General features: G+C 38.2%; 2 protein-coding genes across 5 annotated transcripts in view; one reads left to right on the top strand and one right to left on the bottom strand.

Moving 5' to 3' along the window:
* Positions 1–13,961, top strand: part of Cenpp (centromere protein P) — a 227,631-nt gene that overhangs the window by 141,664 nt on the left and 72,006 nt on the right. The window lies entirely within an intron of this gene.
* The window catches only part of Ecm2 (extracellular matrix protein 2), a 30,304-nt gene continuing 24,781 nt past the window's right edge, over positions 8,439–13,961 (bottom strand). For both annotated transcript variants that reach the window (XM_074052341.1, XM_020158528.2), the window contains exons 8-10: positions 12,577–12,716; positions 11,111–11,437; positions 8,439–9,064 (exon numbers count right to left, since the gene is read on the bottom strand). In XM_074052341.1, the coding sequence (XP_073908442.1) occupies positions 8,896–9,064; positions 11,111–11,437; positions 12,577–12,716 (636 nt within the window). In that variant the 3' untranslated portion in view covers positions 8,439–8,895. The remainder of the gene's footprint in view (positions 9,065–11,110; positions 11,438–12,576; positions 12,717–13,961) is intronic.

The following is a 13,961-nucleotide window of genomic DNA, read 5'->3' as shown; positions in this document are numbered from 1 at the left end:
TCCCAGGTTTTTTTCGTTGAGAGTACATGAGAACAGTAAACAAATGCATCCAGCTTCCATATCTGTGTTTCTAAATACTGTTTCCCATTGGAAGGAATGGGTGCTCTTTGGAAATGACCAATAACAGGATCTGTGAGCCCTTATTAGGTTTTGAACCTCACACATGTTGGGACATCTGAGTTCTGAATATGGATGGTACATTAGATGATGAAAATCATTTTACATTTCTTGGATTTGATAATGTGAGAGAAAATAGTAATTATTTCAGAGTTGTAAGAAAATGTCTTTGTTCTTAGGTGATTCATACTAAAGTGTTGGAGCAAAGCATTAGGATGTCTACAACATACATTCAGGTTGTCCAGAACCATCTCCAAGGGATGGATGGATAAAGTTATAGATAGAAGGATACAGATGGGTAGAAAGAGGTTAATTTAAATACAAGTAGGTAGATGGGTGGATACGTGGATGAATGGATGAACAGCCATGGATATGGAAGGAGAGATATGAAAAAATTGACAAAGTGTTAACTAGTGGTATATAGATGCAAATTATATCTTTTAAACTTTTCTTTGGCCTTGAAAATATTACTCAATAAGTGGGGAAATAATTGGTTAAAATGTGACAAATAAGGCAATTTGCTTTAATTTTAGCTCTTTGTTTTCTCTTGGTGTAAGTTAGATATTTTCATTAAAATTTATTTAAATTAATTTAGGTGTTGCCCTTGGTGGGGATTCTTAACTTGGGTATATGAATCGCTAGAGGATCTGTGAAAATATTTTATAAATTTTCTGGTATATGCAAAGTGTTGGGTTTTTGTTTTTTGGCAGTACTGAGGTTTGAACTCAGGGCTTCACACTTGCTAAGGCAGATGCTCTACCACTTGAGCCAGCCTGCAAAGTGTTTTTATATGTGTATTTTTCTATAGAGAAGGGTCCATTATAGCTTTTATCAAATTCTCAAAGGGGATCCATTCTTTAAATAGTTAAGAACCACTGCCCAAGAATAGATTTACAGTTTGTAATGCATTCTTTCTTCTGGGTGTTGCAATATTAGTTGTATTAGCCTTCAAACAATTCACATATAAATTTGGTACTTGTGAATGTAATTCCCATTTTATGCAAAAAAAAAAAAACCTTTAACAGATCCCAACTTAGAAAAAGATTTGCTTATATCAGCTGATAGTTTAAGTTTATTTGACCACAGAGATTCTGTTACTTAGAAACAAACCAGAACATTTTAATAACATGATGTATTCCTTTTCTTTTCCAAACTAATACTCATTTAGTGTAATCACATGCTATTTTTAATACAATCATGCTTTCCCTGGTGTGGGATTCACATTCTTCACATTTTATGCAAAGGAAAAAATAAGCTAGTGTGTAAGTTTTGACTTGATCAATTTACATGTAGAAAAGGAAATAACTTTGCAGGAAAAAATAGAATCACAAAAATCCACTTACTGAGTTAGTGGATTATCTGCACTCCTTTGCAGATAAAAGCCTGTGACAGACCAAATTCCAGCAGGGCTTATAGTTTCAAATGTTCTGTTCACCATGTCAAAACAAAGACATGTGAGTAATATGCCAGAGCCTTATTTGAGACGTATAGCGTCAAACATGCATTATCCAGAACACACTTTGCAGTAGCTTTCTTCTCTGAAACCCTTTTATAAGTGCCTCTGGTTCTGTTAGATTAGGTTCAGTTGGAGCTGATAATAGTAGAGCCAGAAATGAAATAGAAAAGGAATAAACTTGCTAGGGGAACCCCTCTGCTCAAAATTTGCCTTTCGAAGGTTAGATCAAAAAGAATTAACCTGGAAGGTAACACACACGCACAGGAAATCAATGTGAGTCAATGCCCTGTATAGCTATTCTTATCTCAACCAGCAAAAACCCTTGTTCTTTCCTATTATTGCTTATACTCTCTCTACAACAAAATTAGAAATAAGGGCAAAATAGTTTCTGCTGGGTATTGGGGGGGGAGAGAGAAGGGGCGGAGTGGGTGGTAAGGGAGGGGGTGGGGGCAGGGGGGAGAAATGAACCAAGCCTTGTATGCACATATGAATAATAAAAGAAAAATGAAAAAAAATAAATAAAGGAATAGGGCCTAGACCTGAATGTTTTCCTGGGTGAGGAATATTGCCTTTCTGCAAAGTAACCCATTAAACTGAAAAAAAAAAAAATTTGCCTTTCGAGCTAAGGATAGAAGGGCTTGGGCTTGTCACTGCAGACTGTCCTGCTGGAGACTAGCAAGAAGCTGTTGAAGACACACTCAGAGATTATTTTTCAGGAGGAATCCACTACTGGACAGGCTTATTGATTAAATAATTTTCTAATTTGACTGGCTGTTTTAAATAATATGCAGTTTTTTCCCTTTTATGTGTTATAAGTAAATCACATTCATAGGTCAAACAATTTTCTTTCCTATGGTCAGTATTTTTTTAACCTATTGGTGAGAAGTATTTTAGACTAAGTTCCAGTATCTCTTCCTCAGCCTGGAGATCCTGCTCAGGAATGTTGTCTACACTGCAGTTCATTTCATTCTGTGCAGTGGACATATACACCGTGACACAGAACAAAGATGGTTACACTTGAGTTTGGTTGTTAATCCCTCACCTTCTCTTCAGGACAGCCATGGTTTGCTGAGCTGGCAACATGGCTGCAGGGTCCCTGTTGAGGTCTCCCCATTTGAGAACCCCATGCTCTTTACTCTCTGGCCCTGTACAGAGCTGAGTGCTGAGTGATTGCCTCATTTAATCTTGATCAGCCATGGAACACAGATATTTCCCCAATTTTGTGGACAAGGACACTGGAACTCAGAGTCTAGGTTACTCGGCCAAGTTACTGGCCAATACTAATTCCAGTTCAGAGTCTTGATACTCTTTTTTTTTTTCCAAGTGTGAGACATGAATCGTTACATTTTACAGACATTTAGGGCCTAAGGGCCCCTCATGGTCATCTGATATTGGGTTAGAGCTGGCCAGAAACTTCTTATAATGGGTACTTTTTAATATTTTTTAATTTTAGGCTAATAAATGATCTGAGTTGATATTCTACTGTGAACAGAGAAATAATTCATTCATTTCTTAGTTTGTAAATATTTCCATTAGGAAACTTTCCACTCTTTCTCTAAGAGGAGTGGAATGGATTTCATATAGGGTTTTACCGCACCCTTTGAGGTTTCACTTTAACAGCAGAATTTGAGTATTTCATTAAGTCAGCATCTCAGGAACATAGTAATTCATGGTACACTTAAATGATGGCTTTGGAAGTACGTAGCCAATGTTGCTATTATACAGAACAACCAGATTGATTGCTAAGTAATGCCAGTTGTCAAAGCATGACTTACTTGTTTTAAAAACATACTCTTTGCTTTCTGATGTCTATGTCAGGAAATATTAACAAGAGAAATTATTCCTAATTAATTTTATGACCTCATATAAATATTTTTCCATTTAGTTTCTCATTTTCCCTTTGCAAATCAGCTGGTCCAGTTTGCACTGCAGACCAGAGAAATAAACTCTTTCTTTATTCAGCAGCTATTTAGCACCTACTTTTCCCAGAATTCAAGGGTTCAAGAAATGAATTCTCTTTCTCCTGAGTTTTATGATTTTTTGGAAAAGATACTCTCCACCCAGCTACTGTACAACACCCACATACATAAAGAAGTAATACTTAAGAAGTAATACTAGATATTCAGTAAGACCTAACTAATAAATGCAAGTCTGTTCCAGGGTGGTGGTATAGACATTGAGGCTTCTTGAGGAGGTGGACTTAATACCTGACTGCTGGCTCTGTGAGGTCAGAGACTCAAGTTGTGGAGACTATGGTGAACTTGGCTTCTTCTCCCCTCCTTTGAAATGAGGTTCAGCGCTCTTCTGTTCACAAGTCCCTCCATGCATGTATTGTTACCTCTGCCTTCCTGTCTTTACCATCATCTGGCTTGTCCCCCATCATGACACCCCAGGTTCAGCATATCTTCTTGCAGATGACTTTCTCCCAGCTTCTCAGCAGCATCATGAGTCTTGGTACAGCGACCCTGTCAGGTCACTTCTCTGTGTGCCCCTTATCTTGTTGCAGGGGTACTCACTAAACTCCTTTTGGAGTCTCCCTTGCATCCATACTGTGTGGGCTCCCACTCACTCTGTTTCTGGATTTTTGCTGTGAGCAGTTCTTTTCCCTTCCTTGAACCATTGCTTGCATGATCTGCTCCCCTCTTGAGAATGTTTCAGTGGCATGCTGTATTTTGTATCCCATTGAAGCTGGTCTCTTCTCCCTGGCCATAGCAGCCCTCCCCTTGCCTCTCATTCCTGATGCAGTCAGGAAAGACTCCCATAGACCAGTGAGTCCATACCTAAAACATGTCTGCCTCATGCCCACTTTGTGCCTTCCCCTCACCTGATTCACATCCAGTCTCCAGGCCCAGCTCACATCGTTGATATTTTCTGCTGTCAACTATGTGTGTGCTATAAGAGTTAGGGTTGATTATAGCCTGTGTTATATCACAGGTGTCCTATATTACTCCCCATCTAAATTTGCCAATTCATGGAAATGATTTTTGCCTACAGCACTATGCTTAATATGGGGTATACTGCTGGTAAAAATTTGGGGTTTTATCCTATATAGCTAGGATATCTGTTTTGTGCTTAATTTTTCATATACTTGCTAAATCTAGTGTAATTTTACAAACAGCATTATCATAATTAACACTTTTAAGTGTTACCTTCAAAAGTTTGCATATTATTTAAAAGTCATCAGAACAATTATGTCTGGATGGGAATAATTTTCCTTTCCTGACAACCCCTATAGGTGTCCGTACTGACCAGATAAAACAGTGCATATATGATTTTTCAACTCTACAAAATTATGGGTAGGCTGTTGTTGTTTTGGGTTTTTTTCACTTTAATGAAAGTATTTTTTTCCCCAGTACTGGGGATTGAAAACAGGGCTTTGTGCATACTTAGGCAAGCACTCTACCACTGAGATACAACTGCATCCCTTATGCTTTTTTTTGTTTACTTTGTTTTTGAGACAGAATGTTACTACCTTTTGCCCAGCTAGCCTCAAATTTGCAATTCTCTTTCTCCATCTCCCAAAGTAGCTGGGACTAAAGGCATGTCTACCATGCCCAGGAAAAGCAATCATCTTAAATTTAATTAGGATGACTTCTAAGATGTATGTGATGCCATTTAACAATAGCAGCTCAAAGAGAGGAGGTTTTGAGTATCTTCCACCTCTGTGTTGGCAGCACCTACCACATCACGTTCCCTGTTCTCTATGATTGACCATCAGCTGGCAAGATTTGGGCAGTACTCTCAGGTTCCCCAGATGAAAACCAAAGGGTTATCGAAACCCTCAGGGAGGCAGATTGGTCCAGCAGGAGAAGCACAGACTTGAGAGTTGGAGTACATAGTTAAGTTCAGAATTAGCAACATACTCCCCATCACTCTAATGTACCACTTGTACTCACTGAGCCCAGTGTCATCACCTGCCTGTTCCACAGGGAAGTCCTTGAGCTCTGCAGCACTGTGCCTTTCCCTCCAGAAGAAGAGCACGGGAGGACCAAGGGGCAGCAATCTGCTCAGGGCTATTTGTGCCCACTGTGCTGCAGCTCCATGGGAATAGCTGGCAGTCTCTGCCTGAGGCCAAGGCTCTGGGAGTGTAGATAGGGCTGGGAAAAGGAGAAGGAAAGCTACATGTTCTTCATGGATTATAAAACATGCTATGTCATTTAGATTATTCCTAGTTAATTAGCTTTAAGAAGAAAAAAAGGGGGTCCTTGGGAAGTCAAGCCTTTCTGATGACAGCACAGCTGCTTGGTTCCTCTCAATGAAATGGAACCCCTTAATGAGCCTTGTGTGGAAACCTCTTCAAAAAAAAGAAAAGAAAACCTCTTCCTCTCAATGAAATGGAACCCCCTAATGAGTCTTGTGTGAAAACCACTATCTATTCCAGATATGTTACTTTATACTCGAATCACATGAATCCCAGTGAAGTAAAATGACTGCATAATTAATCAGGATCGGAGAACAAGATAAGTTCCCAGGTCTCTTAGTTCCTAGTGTAATCATTTCTTGGTAACACCAAGGTCTATATGTCTTTCACTGTATCATATCTTAGTGCTTTTTAAAATGTTCATGAACATAATGAGCCAAGTCTCAAAATTAGAAATAAAGCTAGTATTCCATGTATATACATGCAAAGATGAGACTATACTATTAAAATTTTCTGACCATGGGTAGGCCCACACTTCCTCAGTGCACATATGTGTTAGTAATCACAGCATATTTATTAAGCCAAATTGAACATCTGTTTGTTGTATCATAAAGAATGTTTGATATGAGGACATTTATCACTATTTTCATGAAATTAAACATCCCATTCAGAACATGATGAAATTTCAAGGCTGAACAAGTTCCATGCTGGAAATGTTTTTTAAAACTATAAAAACCATTGAAATAAATGAACCTTCCAACTTTAGAACAAAGTTCTAAGTCATTCTGATTATTGGCTCTCTGAGGGATTTTGCTACTACCTTTGTAGAATTGGAAAGAGACATGCACAGCTGGTCACAGTGCCCCTGCTACCCATATACTAGCCTTGTCCACTGTCCCTGCAAGGAGAGGACATCCTCCCTCAGCCCCCAGGTCCAGGGAAAGAAGGCCTCAACCCAGCATGCTCATGACATTGTCACCAGTTTCATTGACTCACAGTATTTGCCTGCTTTCTTGATTTTCTGATCATTACCCTACCAGAGAAGACAGACTTTGTCCAATCCATTTGTCACTGTGTTTCTCTAAAACAGAATTTTAAATGCAACTGAATGAAGTCAGAGTGAGAAATGAATGAGGGAATGGTTCAGTAACCCATCTCTGTCATCCTGTTATGCTAAGCCTAATTGACTCAACTGTTCAACTTGAGTCCCTTTTGACACTAATTTTATTTATGTCTTAAATGGCTTTAACCCATTTATGCCAATTCATTTCTATCCATACAGCAAGAATATTGCACAAAGATTCTTGTTAAATAGATGGGTAACCTTGCCTCTTAAATTCAATTTGAGCTTGATCAATTTAAACTAGTATAGCTCTTACCTTTCTAAACTGATCATGAATCTCAACTTTTATTTCCTTCAGATTCTATTTCTGTTCTTAACCACCTGGATTAAGTCTTTGAACATTGAGTCTAATAATCATCCTCATACAGTCTTGTTCATGTTGAAATCTTGGAATTCTAGATATTAAGGAAGGGTACTTATAAACATCAGCCTGGTAGAATAAGTCAGACTTTCACATTGAGTATTACCTATGAAGTTGTCAACCATGGTTTTGCATGAAATACTGGTAATAATAACTGCACTTGTTGTACACACTGTATTTTCCAAAATGCGTTACACTCCTCTCTGGTTCTCATAACAGTCCTGTAAAGTAGGGCTGGAAAGTTCCCAGAGTGATTAAAAGATTAAGTATCTTAAGCCTGAAAAATTAGAGGAAGCCACCTATGGGAGCCATGTTAGACCTTAAGTTCTGAGTCTCATCTTTCTTCAAGACAAACAAAAGAAGTCAGCATACTTTCTATATGTATCTTACAAACATTTTTAGCAATACAAAGATGAAAGGTTGTTAAATACTGAAAACTAATATATGCCTTTGGTAGTGCCCAGTACACAGTAAACACTAAATAACACTGTGTGCAGTTGAACTAAACAAAAGGATACGTTTGAACAAATTAGGGCAAAGGAGATGGACGCTAACTATGGCCAACGGAACAAAAGTGGACATATTGGATTTAACATTTAAGTAAGGTTATAGTCAAGAATAATTTGTAGTTTAGCACACTGTACTGCTTTCCATAATCTTTTCATCTTGCATGAACATTGGTGATTTTTTTTTATTTTTTATTTATTTATTTATTTATTTTTACTGTTTTATTATTCATATGTGCATACAAGGCTTGGGTCATTTCTCCCCCCTGCCCCCACCCCCTCTGCCCCCTCCCTCTCCCCTCCACCCCCTCAATACCCAGCAGAAACTATTTTGCCCTTATTTCTAATTTTGTTGTAGAGAGAGTATAAGCCATAATAGGAAGGAACAAGGGTTTTTGCTGGTTGAGATAAGGATAGCTATACAGGGAGTTGACTCACATTGATTTCCTGTGCATGTGTGTTACCTTCTAGGTTAATTCTTTTTGATCTACCCTTTTCTCTAGTTGCTGGTCCCCTTAACATTGGTGATTTTAAGATACTGTTTTTAATTTTAAAAATAACTTTAGACTAATAGAAGTTTCAAAAATAGCACAGAACTCATATATACCCTTTCACTAACTAGCTGTTAACAGTGTACATAACCACAGTATAATGATCTAAACCAAGAAGTTAGCATTACAGTCCTGTTTTAACTTCACAAATGTAATTTACAGAAAGAACTTAAGTCTACCCAATACTGAGGTATATTTATTCCAGTACTTATAGCACAGGGTTTTACAGACAATGAATAAATTATTTTATCAGAATAACTAATTCACAAATTTTAAGCAGTCTTTCCTGTCAGTGTGCTCTTTGGTCTTGAACCATAGAATACATAATTTTTAAAGGGACTTGGGGTGTTCTCGGCTAGTAGCAGGAGTCAGACCAATTATAAAGGACATGCTTATTTTGCTCCAGAGTCTCCTGGTCTAACTGAGCTACCTGGTGGAAAACTTGAGTGGTTTTCACCCTCACTAAAACTCCTATAAGACAGCACCTCTTCTGTGTATTTTTGGTTATTCTTCTGTGGATTGGAAAATCAGGTTTACTAGCATAATAATGAGTATAATGTGAGGATTATGTCTCTTACTAATGACAAATGCTACTAAAATACACAAGTAAGATTTATAAGTGGCAAAAGAAAACTTGGAATTACTTAATGTTTTGTGGTCTAAGAACAATACTTGAATATGATCGTATGCATGAAAATGCATATGATGATATTTCTCTAGTTTTAATGTAATTGTTTTCAAGGTGAAGATGTTCCAAAGTTGAGTCATCATCCACTTCAGCATTGCAAATCTGTTCTGGAAGAACATTCCTAAAGAAAAATAGACATGGAAGTTATAAATGCTCCAAGTAAAAATGTTGCTTCATGATTCAGGAGTTAAGTTTTACATTTTTTTAACGCTCTTACTCTTTTTCTTTCTTTTTTTGGGTAGTACAGGGATTTGAACTTGGGACCTCACACTTGCTAGTCAGGCACCCTACCACTTGAGCCATTCCACCAGGCCCAAAATGCTTTTACTCTTAAAAGATGGGTCCTTTTTTCATATTGTCCATCAAAATAAATTCCAGCTACATCAAATGTAAATGTAAAACTGCACCCAAATGGAACATGGCCACTCCTTGCCAATGGGGAAAATCTTCCTGATTTGTGATTTGAAAACCAGAAGCACTGTCCTATACTTTGGATGTGGTTTTTGTCTCCCAAGAATTCACGTGCTGGAGGGTTGGTGGGACATTTAAGAGGTGGAGCCTAATAAGAGGCTATTAGGTCATTGGAGCCATCACCAGTGGAAGGGAATGATGCTGGTCTTTTGGAATGAATGGTTCCTGCATGAGTGGTTGTTATGGAAAAGGAGAAAACTGGACCTTCCCTAGTCTCTTAAGATGTCTTGCCACATGATCTCTTACACATGCTACCACCATTGTAAGGTGGTCTGCCACAAGGCCATTGTCAGAGCTGGCACGTAGGTGCTAGCTGGATGAACTGCCATTGGCCAAAGAAGAGACAATTTTATAATGATAACTGAAATGGATCAAAACATACTGAGTTGCTAAGAGAATAAGTACATAATAATTCTCAAGAGAAAAAAAGAACTTCAAAACAAAATAATAACATGTAGGTGCCATTTTCTGATTCTGACTCACAGTATATTTTTACTTATTTTTCTTGTCTTGTGACATTGTCTTTGCTATGTACCCCAGGCTAGCCTCAGACCTGAATCTTCCTGCCGTACCCTTCCCAATACTGGGATTATAGGTGTGTACTACCATGCCCTGCTTTGACTGCCAATATACAGGATCTTGATATTTGTCCTGCCTTTTAGAGTAACAAAGTAACCCTAGTTGATGTGCAGAATTTCTTTACAGAGGGACTTCATCTAAGAAGCATGGAAAGAATGGCAAAAATAGAAATTCATTATTATGTTACCCTTAATGAAATCATGGATTTAAGCAAAAATCATCCGAGTAAAATCATTGGTTCAATGGTGGAAGCAAAAGTTTGTGATGAAGACCCCAGGCTGTGAGTACCTAAATCCAATGATAAATTTTAGAATCACTAAAAGTAGGACAAACATTTTATGCCTCCTGATGCACTGAAATATGAAGCAGAAGGCAAGACATATGAAGGAATTATGCCAAAAATTTTTGAAAATGAATCTTTCCTACCCTACATTTTCCCCTAGTGCTTTTTTAAAACTCTTCTACCTTTCCCTTTTTTAGGCATTTAGTTTGGAATTTTAGAGAAAGGGTAAGAGGTGTAATCCTTTGGCCCAGAACAGAGCTGTTTCCCTCATTGCCAGTGTTAAAGACAGCACTCAAAACTGTCCCATCTTAATCCTCGAGTCACTTGTGCTGTCTAGCCAGGGATGATGACTAAAAGATATACAAAACAATGTGTCCCCCAAAATGAAAGTTGTGTCTCAAGAAATATCTTCAGAATTTTGCCTTCAGAAAAATATAAATGGAATCAATTTTAATTTGAACATGTGTTTTGGTTTGTGCTCTGCAAATCCGTTTCTTTAAAATTATATATGTAGGTGGGAAAAGTAGCATAGTCTATTTGTTGCTTTGCAGCATTAAACTTGTCTCCAAAGTTCTGAGTATTATGTAATAATTCTATTTGATAATACTATGGAAATTTGCAAATATATACAAAAGTAGAACAAAAAGCTATAATGAATCTTCATATGTCTGCCACCCCACTTCAACAATTAGTAACATTGTCAATCTTGTTTAATCCTACTCCTTAGCACCTTTTTATTCCTAAAGGAAATCCAGAGTTCATGACTGTTTAATCATATATTTTATCAATCACAATTTAAAATGATACTTCATACCACAAAGAGCCAAAACTTACCGAATCTTATTGTTGTTCAGCCTCAGAAAATGTAGTGCTTTCATTGCTTCTATCCCAGGTGGTATAGATTTTAAATCATTGTGATCCAGAAATAACTCTCTCAGAGAATGATAGGCCCCATAGAATGAAACTGGGTCCACACCACCATCAGACAGTCTGTTAAATGACAGGTACAAGTATTCCAGGCCTGGCACCATATGGCCAAACACATAGCCAGGGATCCGTTCAATCTGGTTCCCTATGAGTACGAGGTGCACCAGGGACTTGGGTAGGTAGGAGGGGACATGGTAGAGCTTGTTGTAGGAGAGGTCGATGGATTCTAGGTTTCTGTAGCAAAGAAAAAGTGAATAGGATACCTCAGGAAAGTGACCAGCAGCTCTGAATTTTGACAAGGCCAGCTGGTCTGTTGTCCTACAAGTACCAGTTTACAGTGATGGCTTAAACAGAAGCTTGATTATGTGCCAGCCTGGGTCTGTCTGGCTCCAAGGCCCATGTTCTTACCAGCACCCACACTGCCTCCACACAAGTGTGCATCAGAGGGTTACACCAGAGTTTGGGAGAGAGAACTTGGGTCTTGAGGTAATAGAAGGCTCAAAAACTTCCCTGGAATATTTCTAACCTCAGACTGTTGAACTAAATGAAATCCAGAGTCCTGATTCCAGCAAGGGAGTTTCTTAATTTTAATTTTTTCCTTGTTTTTCCCGCTGCATTTTCATTCCACATTGGATCTGATGATCTGGTATACCCGAGACTTGGGGGTAGATGAAGGGATCTCCATCTGGAAGGTCCAGGGAATATGGCGAACTCCTGTCCTTATTTCATCATCTTGGGCTTCTGTTCATCTCTTCTCACTGGTAAAGACTCATAAGGGACTCATTTTTCTTCTGTTGGCCCTAATAGCCTCTTTCATCTCCCCCCATTATATTTCTGAACAACCCACATCCTAAGCTATGCTACTTGGAAATGTGGTACCCAGGACACTTAGTCTATGTCTGGCTCATCTGTTGGACCTGCTGCCTGGGCTAACCTCTAAGTCCTTTCTGCTTCACTGAGGACTGGAGTGAGGCTGCTGACTCCCACCAAAGAGCCTCTTTCATCCATTTTGTGAGACTTGAATGGGAGAAATAGTTTTGGACAAAAGAACGCAGTGAAGGAGAACAGACCTGGCCTTTGGAGCCTTCCACCTAACGATGGTGAGGAAGAAGAATGGCACATTTCTTCTTCACTGTGTATCCCATTTAAACCTCCTGACAACCTGTGAGGTAAACAGAGCTAGGGTGGCATCTGAAAGTTGTAGTCAGACCTCAGTTCTGCCTAGCTTAGCACTTGGCACATGGCAGGGTATCCACTAGGCAGTAGTGATCCTAAAGCCAGTTTGGAAACTCCATAAAGTAGCCACATTTGGGATAGGGCAAGAGGTCACTAAGAAAGAATGCTAAGAAAGTTAAATGATAGCATATACTTACTCTTGATTTATCCAGGCTAAAGGGGCAATCCTATTTTCTTCTATTTTATTATAACGTAGCACAATCACATTGATCTTTCTGGTATGATTGAAACAAATTTCTGTTATTTCTTCAATTTGGTTATGTTCTAGGTATAATTCCTATAATTAAGAGAAAAAACTATTATTTTGTTCCGTTTTTGCTCAGTGATAAATATATTCAGTTTCATAGAGACTAAATTGAATGTAGACTTCTACTCAGTATTATTATCTGAAGACTTTACTGCTTTTTCAAGTGAGTTCATACTTTCAAGTTGTCAAATTTTATAACTAGTTAAATGAAAAGTACTACCTCTCCTGACTATGGAATTAAATAAATTCAACTTTTTTAGCCATGATACAAGATAGGGTATACCATACAATTACATAAAGCTTTCTGATTTGTGGCATCTTTTTTTATAAATTATCTCCTTTGAGCTATAAAGCTCTGGGAAGACCACTCACCAGCAAGAAGCTCTTGAACCAGGTTCCAGGGCTGATGCACAAGGGCTCTGCCTATCTGACCCTTACCCCAGGCCAGCTGCCCAGTATTCCAACAAGCCTCTAACTTTTTTAGGCTCATGTTTTTAGACTTAATTATAATTAATCAAAATTTAAGTTCAGTAAGAGGCTTAATTTAGGATCAGAGCAAAGTTTGCTACAACTACTCATGAGTTTTTCTGGTTTTTTTTTTTTTTTTTCTCGTGATACTAGGGTTTGAACTCAGCTTTGTGCTTGCTGGGCATTCATTCTACCAGTTGAGCCACACTTCCAGCCCCTAGTAAGTTTTTAATAGTTAGCTACCTTCCAGTTAAATTTAGTTGGCATTAGGAATTTTTTACTAAAGGATCTAAATTATTAAAATTCTCCTTGTTTTCATTGGAATGAAGAAGTAGAATTCTTCTGCATAACTTTCTATTATTCCTATTATAATTTTCCCCTTTGTCATTTAATTTGGTATTTGGTAGAAGTGGGTAAAGCAATTTTCAGCTTTTTGCTTTTACCTTCATACATAGGTAAGGAGTGAGTTAGATCACTGGTTCCCAAACTCATACAACTCATAATCTTTTTTTGGCAGACAGGCAACTAGAAATTGAACTCAGGGCTTCATTCTTGCAAAGCAGGAACTTTACTGCGTGAGCTACACTTCCTGTTCATTTTGGGCTAGTTATTTCAGAGATGGAATCTCATGAACTATTTGCTGGGCTGGGCTGGAACTATGATCCTCTCAATCCTAGCCTCCCAAGTAGCTAGGATTACAGGCATGAGTCACCAGTGCCCAGCAACTCATAATCTTTTAAGGTATAATTTCCAGACCAGGTATGGTAGTGCACACCTGTAATTCCATCTATTCAGGAAACAGACTAT

Source organism: Castor canadensis, chromosome 13, assembly GCF_047511655.1.
Source record: "Castor canadensis chromosome 13, mCasCan1.hap1v2, whole genome shotgun sequence".
NCBI classification, from domain to species: Eukaryota; Metazoa; Chordata; class Mammalia; order Rodentia; family Castoridae; genus Castor; species Castor canadensis.
Note: the sequence above shows the minus strand (reverse complement) of the source record. Positions and strands in the feature narration are given on the sequence as shown.